This window comes from Canis lupus, chromosome 24, assembly GCF_003254725.2.
Source record: "Canis lupus dingo isolate Sandy chromosome 24, ASM325472v2, whole genome shotgun sequence".
Lineage (NCBI taxonomy): Eukaryota > Metazoa > Chordata > Mammalia > Carnivora > Canidae > Canis > Canis lupus.
Window position 1 is genome coordinate 12,141,161 of NC_064266.1, and position 14,950 is coordinate 12,156,110.

The 14,950-nt window shown below is 40.0% G+C and overlaps 1 protein-coding gene and 1 long non-coding RNA gene across 4 annotated transcripts in view; one reads left to right on the plus strand and one right to left on the minus strand.

The window, feature by feature from the left end:
* Positions 1–551: 551 nt before the first annotated feature.
* The window catches only part of SNAP25 (synaptosome associated protein 25), a 78,805-nt gene continuing 64,406 nt past the window's right edge, over positions 552–14,950 (minus strand). For 2 of the 3 annotated variants that reach the window (XM_025469311.3, XM_035705385.2), the window contains exons 5-8: positions 13,096–13,213; positions 9,349–9,474; positions 6,215–6,359; positions 552–1,846 (exon numbers count right to left, since the gene is read on the minus strand). In XM_025469311.3, coding sequence (XP_025325096.1) covers positions 1,778–1,846; positions 6,215–6,359; positions 9,349–9,474; positions 13,096–13,213 — 458 coding nt within the window. In that variant the 3' untranslated portion in view covers positions 552–1,777. Of the gene's footprint in view, positions 1,847–6,214; positions 6,360–9,348; positions 9,475–13,095; positions 13,214–13,387; positions 13,506–14,950 lie in introns of all 3 variants that reach the window. The other variant, XM_025469312.3, reaches the window with a different exon arrangement.
* The window catches only part of LOC112673598 (uncharacterized), a 29,188-nt gene continuing 27,268 nt past the window's right edge, over positions 13,031–14,950 (plus strand). Inside the window, exon 1 of the long non-coding RNA XR_003144922.2 lies at positions 13,031–13,733. This is a non-coding gene — a long non-coding RNA (uncharacterized LOC112673598). The remainder of the gene's footprint in view (positions 13,734–14,950) is intronic.

Sequence of the window (14,950 nt, forward strand, 5' to 3'; positions counted from 1 at the left end):
GGTTTCTTTTTGGGGTGATAGACATATTCTAAAGTTAGATTGTACAACTCTGAATATACTAAAAACTACTGAATTATATACTTTAAATGGATGGATTGTATAGTAAATCAATAAAGCTAATAAAAAATTTTTAAAAAGTGGAGGTAGCAGTGGTATGGTTGTGGAGGGTTCACTTTTGGTGGTGGGATTGGACTGGGGAGAGGAAGGAAGAGTTGATTGATACCTGATATACCTAAATCTATGTAGGATCAAGTCTGAGTACCAAAGATTTTTTTTTCCATAGATGTTTTTCCATCTTCTGGAAACTCTATTTTCTCCCGTAGCTAACACTGAATCCACACACAAATATTTCTGAAACAGATGATAAAAATCAAGTGAAGTGTCACCTGCTGGAGGAATCGTGTCTAAAAGGGATATCTTTGTTTTTTCCACACAATGTTCTCAGCACACAGACTGGCTTCTGAGAAGCAATGGGATGGAGTGGCCAGGCTTCCTCTTCTCACGTGAGTGCAAAGTCAGATGGAGTCCATGAAGAAATTAAAGCAGACATCTGGGATCTATAATTTTTAATAATTTTTAAACTAGCTACAAAATGTCAATCACTTCACAAACCGACAGAGGAGACAGGAGGAATTTAATATTACATGCTGTAATGATATTTATCTCACAGTTTATCTATATTTCATTCATTTATATTATTTTTTAAAGATTTCTTTATCAGCTACTAAATATCTCAGCAATTTGGTGTGCATAGCTCTAGATTAAGCAACAGAGAATTGTACTGATAACAAACCACAGGGGGATATGGTGATTAATAAGAGTCAGCCTTATAAAATTTACATCTCCACACTGTTTCACAGCAAGATTGCTTTCTCCAAAACATAGCCTTCAAAAGCAGCAAATAAATCCTATATTACATTCATTTGACATAGTTCAGCCAAACGTATATTTTGCTGGAAATGATTAAATGGTGAGTGTGTCAAATCCATCTTTTTTAAAATTCATTTTTTTAAAAAAAGGATGATTATGATTAATAAGTCTATATATTGACAGAAAGAAAGTGAAACTACTTCAGTTTTGCTGGTATAACTTAATCTTGACAGTGTCTCAATACTGAGCATGCTTTGTTGTTGTTTTGTTGTTTCTGCTGTTGTGTGTGTGTGTTTTCTCATCAGTATGCTACTGTCATGGAAAGATTTTGTTTACGTAGGAATCTAAAAATCTATTTAGTTCTCATGCATAAATGCATAAATCACATCACTTTTAGTGCAATGCCTGTAATGTAATTCCACATTGTCTAATTATGAAATCATAAAGACAGATGACAGCCATGAGGAACCAAGGACAGCAAATTTTGAGAGTTTCAGAGCCTGACACCCAAAGAAAGTATAGTGACAGTAGCTCTGTGGAATGTCACAGTTTTACAAGAACAATACTGTGTATTGAAAGAATCAACAGCACACTGAGCATTCCTAAATTGTTGTCATTCAGCAAACACCACTGAGGAGAGAAAAGGAAAAATAAATCCAAGACATCTTATGTAGGGAGTCAGAGCCACTAAATGACTACTATATACAACCTTTGGAAAGAAAGAGACTCGGAAAGAACAAAAGACACATAATATTTTGGGGAAGCTGATGAACGACACAAGACAACATTCACAATGGGGGTGGACTGATATGTGTATGTGTGCAGACCTACTAGGTAATACGATGAGAAAAGCATGAAGGTGCTATCTTGCCCAACAGCATTTGGAAGAGAACACAGGTGGGCACATTTAACCACTCCCCAGCATCTTTGTTGCACGTTGGTTGGCCTCATCAATTCTGGTTTTGTTGGAATCAGCCTAGAAAAAAGGAAAAAGAAAACAGAATTTAGGTTGCCTTTTGACATTCCATTCTTTCTTCTGGGTCTCTTCAATTGCCCCCTTCTTGAGGGAAGGCATCTTGAAACTTCTCCTGTCAGAATTGACCCTTTCTTCTTTTGTCATCCCAGAATAATTGCTTGTGGCTCTACTTGGACATGATCATAGAAGCTTGGTTCCCATGACTGTCTTACCTTACCGGAGAGCACCCTTTTGAGGACAGGGTTACCTCATTTATCTTTCTCTATTGGAATAGCACCCAGTGATGTCTATGGATGGCATTCACATCTGCAGGATTGAGTTGAATTAGCACCACTTAAACAGCTGGGTTCAGATCATGGCTAACTTATTAGCAGAGTCACTTCAGGCCACTTACTTAATCTTGGGGCCTCAGCTTTCTTGTCTATAAGCTGGGGCAAAAAAGAATCCTGCTAACAAGCATGAGTGTCTATATCCTGTTCATTCAACCTTGACATCAAGATTGATATAACTATGAAGTATATACTATTATTAATTCCTTTTTCCAAATGAGGAAACCAGGCAGCCTGGAGCTAGAGTCCACACTAGTAATCACTATGTTAATCATTGTTGTAGTACTTAGGTCTGCTGTGAAAATGAAATGAGTTTGTACATATAATGTGCTTTGAATAATTTTTTGCAAAGATTAAGTGCTCAATATATTCTATCTTGCAATTATTGTTATTGGGTGAAAACTTGACTTGTTTTCAGGATGTTTAGTAACTTTTAGCCCCATTTCTGAAGACTCACTCCTATGAGTTTGACAATTGGCTTGTATTTTTTTTAAGTAGGCTCCACACCCAATATGGGGCTTGAACTCATGATCCCAAGATCAACAGCCATGTGCTCTACTCACTGAGCTAGCCAGGTGCCCCTTATCATTGGCTTGTTTGCACAAGAGCACTTTACCATAATTCTGTACCTTGACTGATCTCACTGCTTCAGTTACCTTTTGCTATATATGCAGCATGAAACCAAGAGTTGCTACCAGGACAGACTTTTAAACCCCAGAAAATGAACTATCTATTCCCAATACCACTGAAAAAGGTATGAGTGAGCAAGCAGAGGCAAAGATGAAGATACTGTTCAGGCTATTGTTTTGTCCTATCACGATTGGTAATGGTGTCTGTCCCTCTCCAGCCTGGAAAGTGGAACACAAAACTGAGAGGCAGTGTAGGGAAACTGAATTGCTTTTCTATCAACCAGTATTTGTTCAGTGATTACTGATTTTGCATTTACTATGGTGCTTGGTGCTTTCCAATCTCCACAGAATTGGATCTTCTTTATTTAGTTTAATTGTGAATTCCAAGCATATTTAAAGTTATTTATATTCAACTAGAAATTTGCCAAGTTAAAATAGAAATATTGCTAGATTATTCAAAATTCTGAATTATCTGTCAACGATTTCCTACCATCTGTTTGGATAATCAAAAGTTGACTTTGAAAACAAGTTAACATAGGGCATTAATTTTCCTTGATTGTTTTGATCTATAGACTCATATTTTGGACCTTAGGTTCCTGATTTGGAAAACAGGTATTCTCTCCAATTTTACTTGGCTCTTAAATCTTCCCCCTTTAGCTACAAATCCTATTAGAAATAATGACATTTTGGTGCAAAGAGCATTATAAGCTCAGACCAATGTGAAATGTTTCTGCAGATTAAATGATGCTATTTTTCCAGACTAAATACTAAGAAAAGCTCAAATGAGGAAAATCATTAATTTAAAAATGGATGGCATTTCTGGAGGCAAGCATTCTGGAAACTCTTGCATTAAGAATGCACTGGTGAGCCTTCATCTGGTTGTAGAAGGAGAAATTTTGAAATAGAGGTTAATCTTTGGACATTGTCAAAGGATCCAGAACAGACCTACATTCACTGAAGATCTGTGATTTCCACCTAAATTTTCTCTGAAGCGTATCAAAATTCAAACCTATATACCTTATGCAAAAGGTACTACATCTTTATTATATAACAGAAATAGCATCTTTTAGGAAGAATCCTGAGGTAATCTCCTTTTAGATGTCTCTGTGGTATTTGGAGAATGCCTTTGTGTTCATTCTGTTCATATGCCAGAGAGGGGGCTCCATCCCATGACCCTGAGATCATGACCTGAGCTAAAACCAAGAGTTAGACTTCGAACAACTGAGCTATCCAGGTGCCCCAAGATTCTTATTCTTAGAGTGTGAGTTTAATTTACTCTTAGATATGCAAGAGATCTTTGTATTCTGTTTCCTATTAGCAGAAGTGAGAACTTACGTGAGAGGGTAGAAATCTATTTAAAAATGTGTAGTTTATATAACATGTATCATTTGCAGCGATACTGGGTTGAAATAGACTCTATCGAGTCATGTTCAGATTGTGATTTGGAGGGTAAGACAAAGGCTAGTTATTCGAAGGCAAATAGACCCCTCTCTCACTTCTTAAACAATCCAGCACTTAGAGAATGATACAAACCATAACGGTTATTTCCCATCCACTTGCCTGACTTCCAATTATAATTCATAGCTGCATGTCTTTGCCCTTGTAGTAAATTGGGCCCAAAATGAAAGGTTTTCCCTAGAGAAGGGAACTAGAAATGCAAAGTGGTAGAATTAAGATGCCACTTGCCTTTCCAGGAACTCTTTTTCTTGCTGGAAGTCCAACTCTATCAATAAAGATTTGACCCTTCTCTTAGTAAAGGTACTCCTTCTGGAACTCTAATTGAGTTAGAGATACATTATCTCCCCACATCTGTGAGTAAATTGGGTCCATTGACAGAAAATGAGTACTTCTTGTTTTTTCAAATAATTTTCCTGATGGAAGGTGGTTCGGCAATTATTTTTTAGTTCATTCTTCTGGGCCATAACGGGTTAGGTCAGTTTGTGTCAGCTCCAGCGCTTTTTGAAACTCTCAATATTATTCTAAAATCTATTGATTTGTGCAGCTTTAAAAGCCTTGGCATATCAAAGGCTCTTAACAATGGTAAGAGTGTCATGACTTGTAAAAGTAAGCAAAGCACAAGCTTTTTGCCAGCCAATAGTGACATCTGTGTAACTCAACATTGATCAGGGAAAATATTACGTGATGAGATATTTTTAATATGAAGCACATAGAGCGCAACAGGGCCAAGCGTTCCCTTGATGTCTACTCCTTCCTTTTTCAAGTCATCGGAGGATGTCTGAGTACCAAGAAACTCAGTATTTAGCCTTATTTTCAAAGCATCCTTCTCTGCTCACCAAAGTGGAATGAATCGTTCAAAAGAAACTCAGGGTTTCAGCTTGAAAAATTCAGCATTTCCCAGTAAATAACCAATGTAACCATTGGTTACAGATGCACCATTACCATTAAGCCTGTAATGTATCTATTTCTTCCTGTTGGCATTTTGACATCTTATGAGATTATAAGCAATATTCAGGACTCTACTGATTGGGAAGGGAGCAGAATACAAGATCATAGACAGTATTTCAGGTTTGTGTAGGGTGGAATATCAGGTTTTGGTGCCCCAAATCTTCTTATAAAAGGTATCTGGTGTTTCTTTCTGTTCCTTCCAATCTCAAGCCCCTAAAACCATTCCCTTCCCATTCTATTCTCTTCATTTTTCTTTATGCTTCTTGTTGACACCAGGGGGTTCAGTCTTAGAGCCACATCTGGTGTCCTTGTGTGAACTCAACTTCATCAGATTATGCTTTCTATTTTGAGATCTGGACATGTGAACTGTTGAACTGGAAATGGAATCTGGGCCTTTTTGAACTATTATTAAAGCTTTGGCATTTATAAATCAAAGCTCATATTCATCTTCTGGTTAAACTAAAATAAGTGTTCTTTCCCCTATTTCCTGATTCTATTCCTACATCATCTCTTGACAAGCTCCTAACCAAACTTTGAGACTCAATTTGACTTTTTGGGAGATTTTCCTATCACTTAAGGAAAATCTTTTTCTATCCCTTTCCTATCACTTAGATCTTTCCTCATCTAACCCTACTTAGCATTTTATGTGTGGCACTCTCAGCAAATTATATTTTGTGTGGTAGTAAATTCATCTGGAGGCTCACTGCTCCCCATAGGCTGTGAGTTTCTTAGCAGTGGGGATAATGTCTTTCTCATCTTCATGTCCTTTGGTGCCTAGCACAATACCCGAAATAGAGGTGCCTCTGAGGAATATCTGATAGATTAAATTCTACCCTCTTATTTACTTATGTTGGTGAACTTTTGGGAAATGAAGAGGGAAATTTCTATCTATCCCGTGTGCCTGAATACAAAACACAGTTTGAGGGGCTTATGCCCTTCATCTTTCCTCAGTGGTATTTCAGAAGTAATGAACAATGGAAGCTCGCTGACTGCCACAAGCTCACCTTCTCCATGATCCTGTCGATCTGGCGGTTCTGTGTATCAATCTCATTGCCCATATCCAGGGCCATGTGACGAAGGTTTCCAATGATACCGCTCACCTGCTCCAGGTTTTCATCCATTTCATTTTCTCGGGCATCATTTGTTACCCTGGGAGTCAAAATGCAATTTTTATAAGATAGAAATTGAGAAAAAAACTCAAATACCAAGGACCCAAAGCTCAGGGAAAATCTGTAGACCTTTAGGTATCAATCCCATCTACTTTTAATCTCTGTTCAATATAAGAACATTTTAGCTCTCATACAACAGAAAATAATTTGATTGATTGATTCATTGATTGGGCTCCACACCCAGCATGGAGCCCAACACCGGGCTTAAACTCACAACCCTGAGATCAAGACCTAACCTGAGATGAAGAGTCAAACTAACCAACTGAGCCACCCAGGCACCCCTAAAAAATATTTTCTAAATTTCATTTTTGAACCCCTTGAATTTCAATTTTTAAGGAAGGCATATTAGATTATCTACTTATCTCATTTCCACCAGCACATCATTTCCTCCCTTCATATGTTTATCCCAATTTTCATTTTTAAGAATAAAATCCTTTTGGGATGCCTGGGTGGCTCAGCAGTTGAGCATCTGCCTTTGGCTCAGGGCATGATCCCAGTCCGAGGATTGAATTCCGCATCAGGCTCCCTGTGAGGAGCCTGCTTCTCCCTCTGCTTGTGTCTCTGTCTCTCTCTTTCTGTGTCTCTCATGAATAAATACAATCTTAAAAAAAAAAAAAAAAGAATAAAATCCTTTTGTTGAGAGGATTGCCGGTCAGAGAACGAAGATGGAATTAGTTAGAAATTATATTTTTCTTTCTGAAATGTCAACCAAAGTCTCCAAAAGTTAAATTGAGAAAGAAAGGCTTTTGTGTTAAGTCAGAGAATTTCTCTGCTCATCTTCTTCCCCATTTGGGACCCAAATACATGGGAAGAGTAATGATAATTACAATCTGCCCTTAATCCTGCTTGCTCCCAAGAACTCCAAAGGGAGCTACTTATTCAAGATTTCTATTTGCTCAGATTTCAATGCAATAGGGGGAGGGGGGGTTGGTGGCATTCTGAATGGGTGATTTCAGGGGAAAAAGTTGTGATAAAATATTGTTTCAGTTTGGGAAGGAAGGAGTTGACTCTCAAAGTGCCTTACCACCTTGTCATTTTTTTCATAGCTTAAGAGTTAAGAAGGTAGTAACTCTTTATTGTAAATGGTAAGTACTCATTCTAGAATGTTCTGACTAATTAACATTTTCCCACTGCAGATGGTGATGCTAAAGATGTCCGATGGGGTTAAAACTCATCCCCCATGGTAACTCCCAGTATAGACTGGCCCACCAAGGTTTTTAAGGCAGCCCAGGGCAGGGGAAATTAAAGGGGGAACTTCCTACTTTTCTTACATAGAAAAGAAGCTTATTTAAATGATCATCAACAGGTAAGGCATACTTCTGGCTCCATGATTCACAATACTGATAGTATATTAGAATTACTTGAGAAGCTTTAAAAACCAGAGATGCCTGAGTCTAACTTCTAGAGATTTTGAATCTGTTGGTATAGATTAGGCTCAGGTACTGATTTTTTCTTAAAAAAGACTTTACTTACTTATTTAAAAGAGGGAGAGAGGAGAGAGAGAGAGAGAGAGAGAGAGAGATAGAGAGAGAGAAAACAAGTGGTGGAGAGGAGCAGAGGCAGAGGGAGAAGCAGGCTTTCCACTGAGCATGGAGACCAATGCAAGGTTCAGTCCCAGGACTCTGGGATCATGACCTGAGCTGAAGGCATATGCTTAACCTACTTAACCAAATGAACCACCCAGATGCCCCTCAGGTACTAATGTTTTTAAAAAATAGCCTCAGGTCATTCTAATGTGCAGCCAGTATGGAGAACCCCTGGTCTGGTTGCCCCGGGAACAGATAGAAACAAGAACAGAGTTGTCATCTGTGAGGCTTTATGTAGATATCTAAACCTTATGTTTCAGTGACAGTGATCTGTCATTTGAATCTGGATTATTGATTGGTAACATCAGTTACAATGACCTGGGAATAGATAGGTGTACAACTATCTGTACACTACTCTAGTCACTAGGTACCCTGGTCACTGCTGAGCCCTAATATAGCCTTAAAAAGGGATAGGAGTTTTATTTCTTTTATTTTTAACAACAAAAATATTTGTCATTATTTATTCTGTTTTCTGGTCTGAGAGTTGAGTTCTGGATCGGCAGATTTGTGTAATCTGAGATTTTTATATAGGTCTTTAAGTTGGCTTTTCCTTCCAGGTCTCAAAGGAAGTAAGTCAGGTATGTTTGTTATATTCTATTTGTACCCTCAGATCCATTCTCTCACCTGTTTTGCTCTCTGCCCAGAGATGCTGACCTCTCTACAACTGCATCACCCAGATTCTCTTACCCTCCAGCTTCCAATAGGCTTTGGCAGATGGCCAGTGAGATATTGGAGGGCAAGAGGAAAGAGGAATGTGGGCATTTATTTCCCTTTCTCATTTCTTGCTGGTTTGCAATAGCTGCATTTCTCTAGAGCCCCTCACCCACAGTGGTAACTACTGTCAGGTTCTGATAACAGCTCCTGTCCCTTTAGGACTCTTCCTGCTATTGCTAGTCCACAAATGCTTTATCATTGCTTGTTATTAACCCTGCCCACACCCCTGTAAACAATCTCTTTCATAAGTTCTGTTCAATTCAATTTATGGAACGAAACACCTGTTTACTGCCGCATTGATGCTGGATGTGGTCATGTGACTTGCTTTGTCTGATAAATGTTTGCATGTTGGAGCCTGTCTCCTGGGAATGCTGCCACCACCATGTAAGAAACCAGGCCTCTTTGCTGGAGGGACAACACAGGAGAAAAGCGGAGGCTGCCTTGCCCTAGCCAACCACCAGACGAGTAAGTGAGACCATCTTGGATCATCCTGCACCCATCTTCATGGAACGAGGGAGCCCAGGAGGGGCTCTTGGAAGAACTGCACAGCCAACATACACATTCATAAGTAACCAGTAAAATGGCTGTTGCTTCAAGAACCACTCAGCTTGGGGTGATTTGTTACTTAACAATGGAGAACTGCTATAGGGCTGGCTGCGGGCAGCTCACCTCCGAATGAAGCCACCACTGATGGCCATCTGCTCCCGTTCGTCCACCACACGAGCAGGCTGGCTGGCCACCACTCCATCCTGATTATTGCCCCAGGCTTTTTTGTAAGCATCACTTGATTTAAGCCTATGCAAAAAAGAGGGTGAGTGACAAGGCAAGGGGGTGGAGCATCAAACTCACAACAATGGTCACCTCTTTAAGCGAAGAACCGAACCAAGCAAATGGGTTTTAATTCGAGGCATTAGGGAATACCGATATATCATAATCTGGACCCAAACAGTTGGCCACCACCATGCCTCAGCTACTCAGCATTTCACGTCCAATCAAGCCAATTGCGATTGTCTAGATTGCAACTTTTGCCCAAAGGTTGTTCTTGTTTTGGTTTGTTTTTGCAGTTTAGTTGGATTTAAGACAAGAATTAAGGTAGCTGGAGGACATTCAGTTCTATTTCGGTGACATGGTTATATTTTGAGACACAAAACACACAGAAAAACATACTGGCAGACAGACACATAACAAGACTGCCAAGTAGAGTGTGTACATCACACCACAGCAACACACTGTCATCAAGAAAAACATACTCGACCAAGTTTTTACACACCATCATGCAAAGATTCCCTGTTTTAATTTTCCCCCAATGCATGTATGGAACTAACTATTCCAACTCTGCATGAAGGACATAAAGGATTGGTGGTTGGCCAAGGGTGGTGGTCTTCAAGTTGCCTCTAGAGTGATTTGAATTAGCTAATATATCGGTACTTCCAAACAGTCACCATACATCTAGTCGATGTACAAACCTTTGTCCACAGAGACAAAAAGTAAAAGAGGCATAGTGAAATGAATGCAGGAAAATAGAAGAGAGAACAAGCCATCTAGCACCAGAAAAGGAAATCCCTCTACGTCTTCTTCATGCACCAGCTACAGGCATGAGTAGAAAGTGAAGCATTCTCATTTAAGCCAAACTATTCCAGAAGTTGACCATTCTCGGAAAAGGCACTAGCAGGACAGTAATAGCCTTCATGAGGATTTGAAACGCAGGTTCAATAGCTTCTTTGTCAGGCTGGGGGGCAGGGTGGGAATGATTACAAACTCCTACTTCAAGCTATCCTGGGATGTGGCAGGGGAGTGTGGTCTGGAACTGGTGTGGTCTCCATGGGCCATGATTCACTGAGCTGCCTTGGAGAGAAACTTAAAATCCAGGCATACCTGTTGTGCCCAATAGAAACATGTGCAGCATATTTTGGTGGGTGTGTTGTAAAATTTAAGGCAATCAAAGATGTTTTTAGGTTCTTTGCATAGTAGAAACCACATACTTCTTAGTCCAGAAACAAGAGAACTTCCTTTGGTCCCATTTTCTTATTTTCTCTTATATGACAGCAGAACTTAACCCCTCCCCCCACTTTTTTTCTTGCACTGGAGAATCACAGCCATCTATTAAAACTGGCTCCAGGGACTAAGCAACCCTGGAATAAGTTGGAAAACTGTACCAATGGAATTTCAGCAACTACCACAATCTAGTGTATAATGCCACAGCCCTCAGAGCCGTCAGAATTTATTGCACTAAAGAGCCATGGGCCCACTCAGTGGGACAGGATCCAAAAACTAATTCAACAGAGCTTAGAATCTGGGGTTTTTTTTCCAACTCCCCATTCCCTTCCTCCTCACATTAAAAGAAGTTACATGGACTTTGTGATGTTTTCTGCTATGTAAAATATCTGGTATACCATCTTTGGCAAAGTCAAGGGGGTGGGAAAGTTTGCGTTTCTGAAAGAAGGCGAATCACTGCACCCACAATGCTGCACATAGACTCACATAACTGCCGTACATCTACCATAGTCCTTTGAAACATGCCGAGACAGGGCGAAGCCCTCAGAGAGTCCAGGGCACCACCAGCCACTGCGTTGTGACACATGGTTTTTAAAGCATTATTTACACACAATAGGGAACACTTCAGTCAAGCTTTGAAGCTCAGTTAGGGTCTCTTGTGCAATATGGAGTTAGTGCCAACTGCTATGTGTAATTCGTAGGGGCCATCATTTCATCTGAGCATTAGAATCCATCCCAGGGCAAGGCCTGTCTCCACGCTTTCTCCACACAGTTGATGAATGGGGAAATTGCATCTGTTGGAATTCATCATAAAACAGGTGGAAGTCTCACCTGGGGGGCAGGTGGCCACTGAAAAGAATACACAGCTAAGTCCTGACTAACTGGAATGCGTAGCAATGAGTCATGTTGGTGAATCACACCACTTTCTTAATTAACAGTGGGCCATGGAGGAAAATTTTGTTTCAGGCGTGATTGTTGAATATGTTAGATTTTCTAGACACTTTCTTGCCTTAGAGTCTTGGGTAGTGAGCATGACCGAATTTCTCCTTGGTTATGGCTTTACTTGATGTACCTGATAGCCTTTCCTCTAGGATCAACTCTTACTCTTTGGTCCCCTTGGGTGTGGAAGTCACAGGATGTCGACTGAGTGGCAGAACACAAACTGCCTAGATTGCCCTTCAGGAAAAACCATTTTAAGTCCCTGATGTGATTTCCCACCCTCCTTTGTTCAATGGTCTCTTTTTACTAGTGGAAGGAAAGCAAAGGTATAAATACCTTAGAGTTTCAGTTAGCTAGATTCCAGTTAATCAGGCTTTGCTGTAGATCATTCTTTTAAAACGAGTTTAAATTTATTTGTAAATTGAGCCCCTCCCCCTCCTAAACAGGAAGTGGGATATTTTAAATCAGCCTCAAAGTTTAAAGGATGTGAATGGTCATATAATCAGCTAGAAATGACATCAATTGCTGTACTAAAAGCTAGGATCAGGAGAGCTTTTAGGAAAAAGGCTTCTGTTCAAAGGGAAGTGGGAGGGGTGACGGAGATTGGGTAACGGGTTTAATTTTCCAAATGCATGTTGGACAATCCCCTCATGCATTTTTTTTTTTCACTGCTAGTCAAATAAGACTATCTTCTAGAACCCTCCTTTTCAGGTTCCTTCTGTTGCAAACCTTTATAACCACATGTCACATTTCTGCTACATTCCAAAAAAGCGTTGCAGAACCTTGAGAACAGTTGAATGTTTTGTGATGTCGTGCATGCAAAATCTACACATTTCAACATTTTGGTCAGTGTACGGGTAGATCTTCCAAGAGGAAGAATGTCAGAGGGATGGGTCCAATTTGAGTAAGGCTTGAGCATTTCTTGCTTAAGGGCTCATGGCCTCAGTGGTGGGTAGAGCTGGGGCATCTACAGTCTAATCACTGGGCAGATTTGGCAACTGGCAGGGCAATCCCTGTCATACTCTCTGTCTTACAGATGCTTGCTTAGGCCAAATTACCTGTCTCTTTTGCTTCTAGAAAATCGAACCTTGCCATATGTGTTTCTCGACTTCCAAACTTACCCCCAAACTTTTCTAGCTCTGCAGTTTTGGCTTCTGGGATTGGGAAAAAATAAAATTCCCTGGATGCCTCTTTGTTGAGGCTAGTCTGTCTCAAGGTACACTTTCTGGAAAATGTTGAAACGTTTGTCAATAAAAGTTGCTGACAGTGAAGCTTTCACTGTAGTATGCCTGATTTTTAATGCATCAACAGTAACTCCCACTAATATCATCTATGCTATGAGATGAATGCATTGGAGACGGTATTGATCTGTTCTGCATGCCACATGCTCATCCTGACTTTGTGCTTGGCAGGAATGAGCTTGTCAAGGCTTGGAGATGGGCCTTGGGAAACCAAAGCTTCAGGCAGGCAGGCAGCACCTACTTGTTACAGGGACACACACAAAGCCCGCAGAATTTTCCTAGGTCCGTCAAATTCTTTTCTGCTTCTTTCATGTCCTTATTGATTTGGTCCATCCCTTCCTCAATGCGTTCCAGTTGTTCTGATTAAACACAAGTATTTTATCCCCACAGAATGAAGCAGATGGAAAAGGACAAAGAAAAAAAAGACAAAACTTCAGACATTCACTTTGACATTAAAAAAGAAAAAAATTAAAAGAAAGAAGAAAAAAAAGAAAACTGGACGCCACAGATTAGAGCTGGTACCCAGTACCTACTTGTTACAAGGACATATGAAAAGGCCACAGCATTTCCCTAAATCTTTTAAATTTTTCTCGGCCTCCTTCATGTCTTGGTTGATATGGTTCATGCCTTCTTCGACACGATCGAGTTGTTCTGGTTAGGACAAAGGGATGACAGTGTGGAATGAATTTTTTTTGGGTTTCCAACAGAACATGAGAAATGACTATGTGGAACGGAATTTGAAAGAGAAAGATATTACAATGCACGATCCCAGAGGATGCATTGCTGTAGACTGCTGCCACCTTACACGAGCACAGGTGGAAGGAAATGAACAAGAAAGATGTTCAAAAGAGTCTGTAATTCGGACATGATGGGATGGAGGTACGTAGGCCTGTTTGATTCTGAGGATCCAGGAAAACAGCACAGCATAGTCACTTACTCAGGCACCAATGAAACCCGAGAGAAAGAAAAACAGGGTGTTAATGTTTTAGGAATTCAGATTTAGTGCTACTAGAAAAGGTATCTGTCTCAACTTTAAATATCTCTATTTTTTGGCTGTAAGCATCCTGGACCAGGTAAGGGTAGCAAATAGAATCAATCTTCTTTGGGGAAAATAACAATTAAAGTGATAATTAGCAATGGGTACCAGATCTTTTTTTCCCTAGCAGTGGGCTGCTCCCTAGCCCAGGGGCAGTTCTTGGTTTTGAATACTTAATTCATACAGACACTGTTAAAAAAAGAAGCAACATCAGCAGAGTAATGTACCAAGCACTGGGACATTTAAATTCCTCTCTTCATCCTATGACTTACTTGCTATCAAAGTTCTGGAAGGCATTTCACTTCTCTGCCTCCTGATTTCCCAGTCTCTACAATGGGGGGCATGTTAGATCCCTAACTCAGGCAGACAGCAGGGAAAACAAACACATGGGTCTCTGGAGGAGGGGTGATGGGCTGGAACATAGAACAGTACGGAGTCATTACTGCCAGCAAAGCGGACCTGAGTGCATCTGAGACATAGATCGATAGCCATAAAACCAGCTCATGCTTCTAGGTTGCCAGGGTTACATTCACTAACTTGATTAATTTTTCAAAAGTTATGGCACCACACTGAGTAAATTACAAGTTCAGTGAAGGGGTTTTAAAAACAGTTTTTAAGACCGTTAAAGGAAAGCAGCAGTGCAATGTCTTGGCTGTCTAGTTACAAACCCTAATTATACTTCCATCCCTCTTTTAATCTACATTTCTATGCACACCTGTCCCTTCCCTTTAGGAATAAAAGCTTGATTAGAATAAAACTGATAAATACATTTCGAGTCTAAGGGCATAAATAATTGCTTAAAAAGAATTTCACATTAAATTGTCCAGTGGAAATTATTCCAAAAAATGAAGAAAAGTTCCTTACTGACCCAAACTGGGGAAACGGTCTATCTAGAAAACAAGAGTCTATTGTGTTCTCATTAATGGGGCTAAAGAATAGAATCCAGCTTATTTGGAATCTGCTACCTGTGCCATGCTTTTCAAATGATGGATGAAGGCAAAATTTAAATGTTTCTGCAGCATTGGATAGCTGTAGAAAATAACAGTGTTGTGCTGGTGAA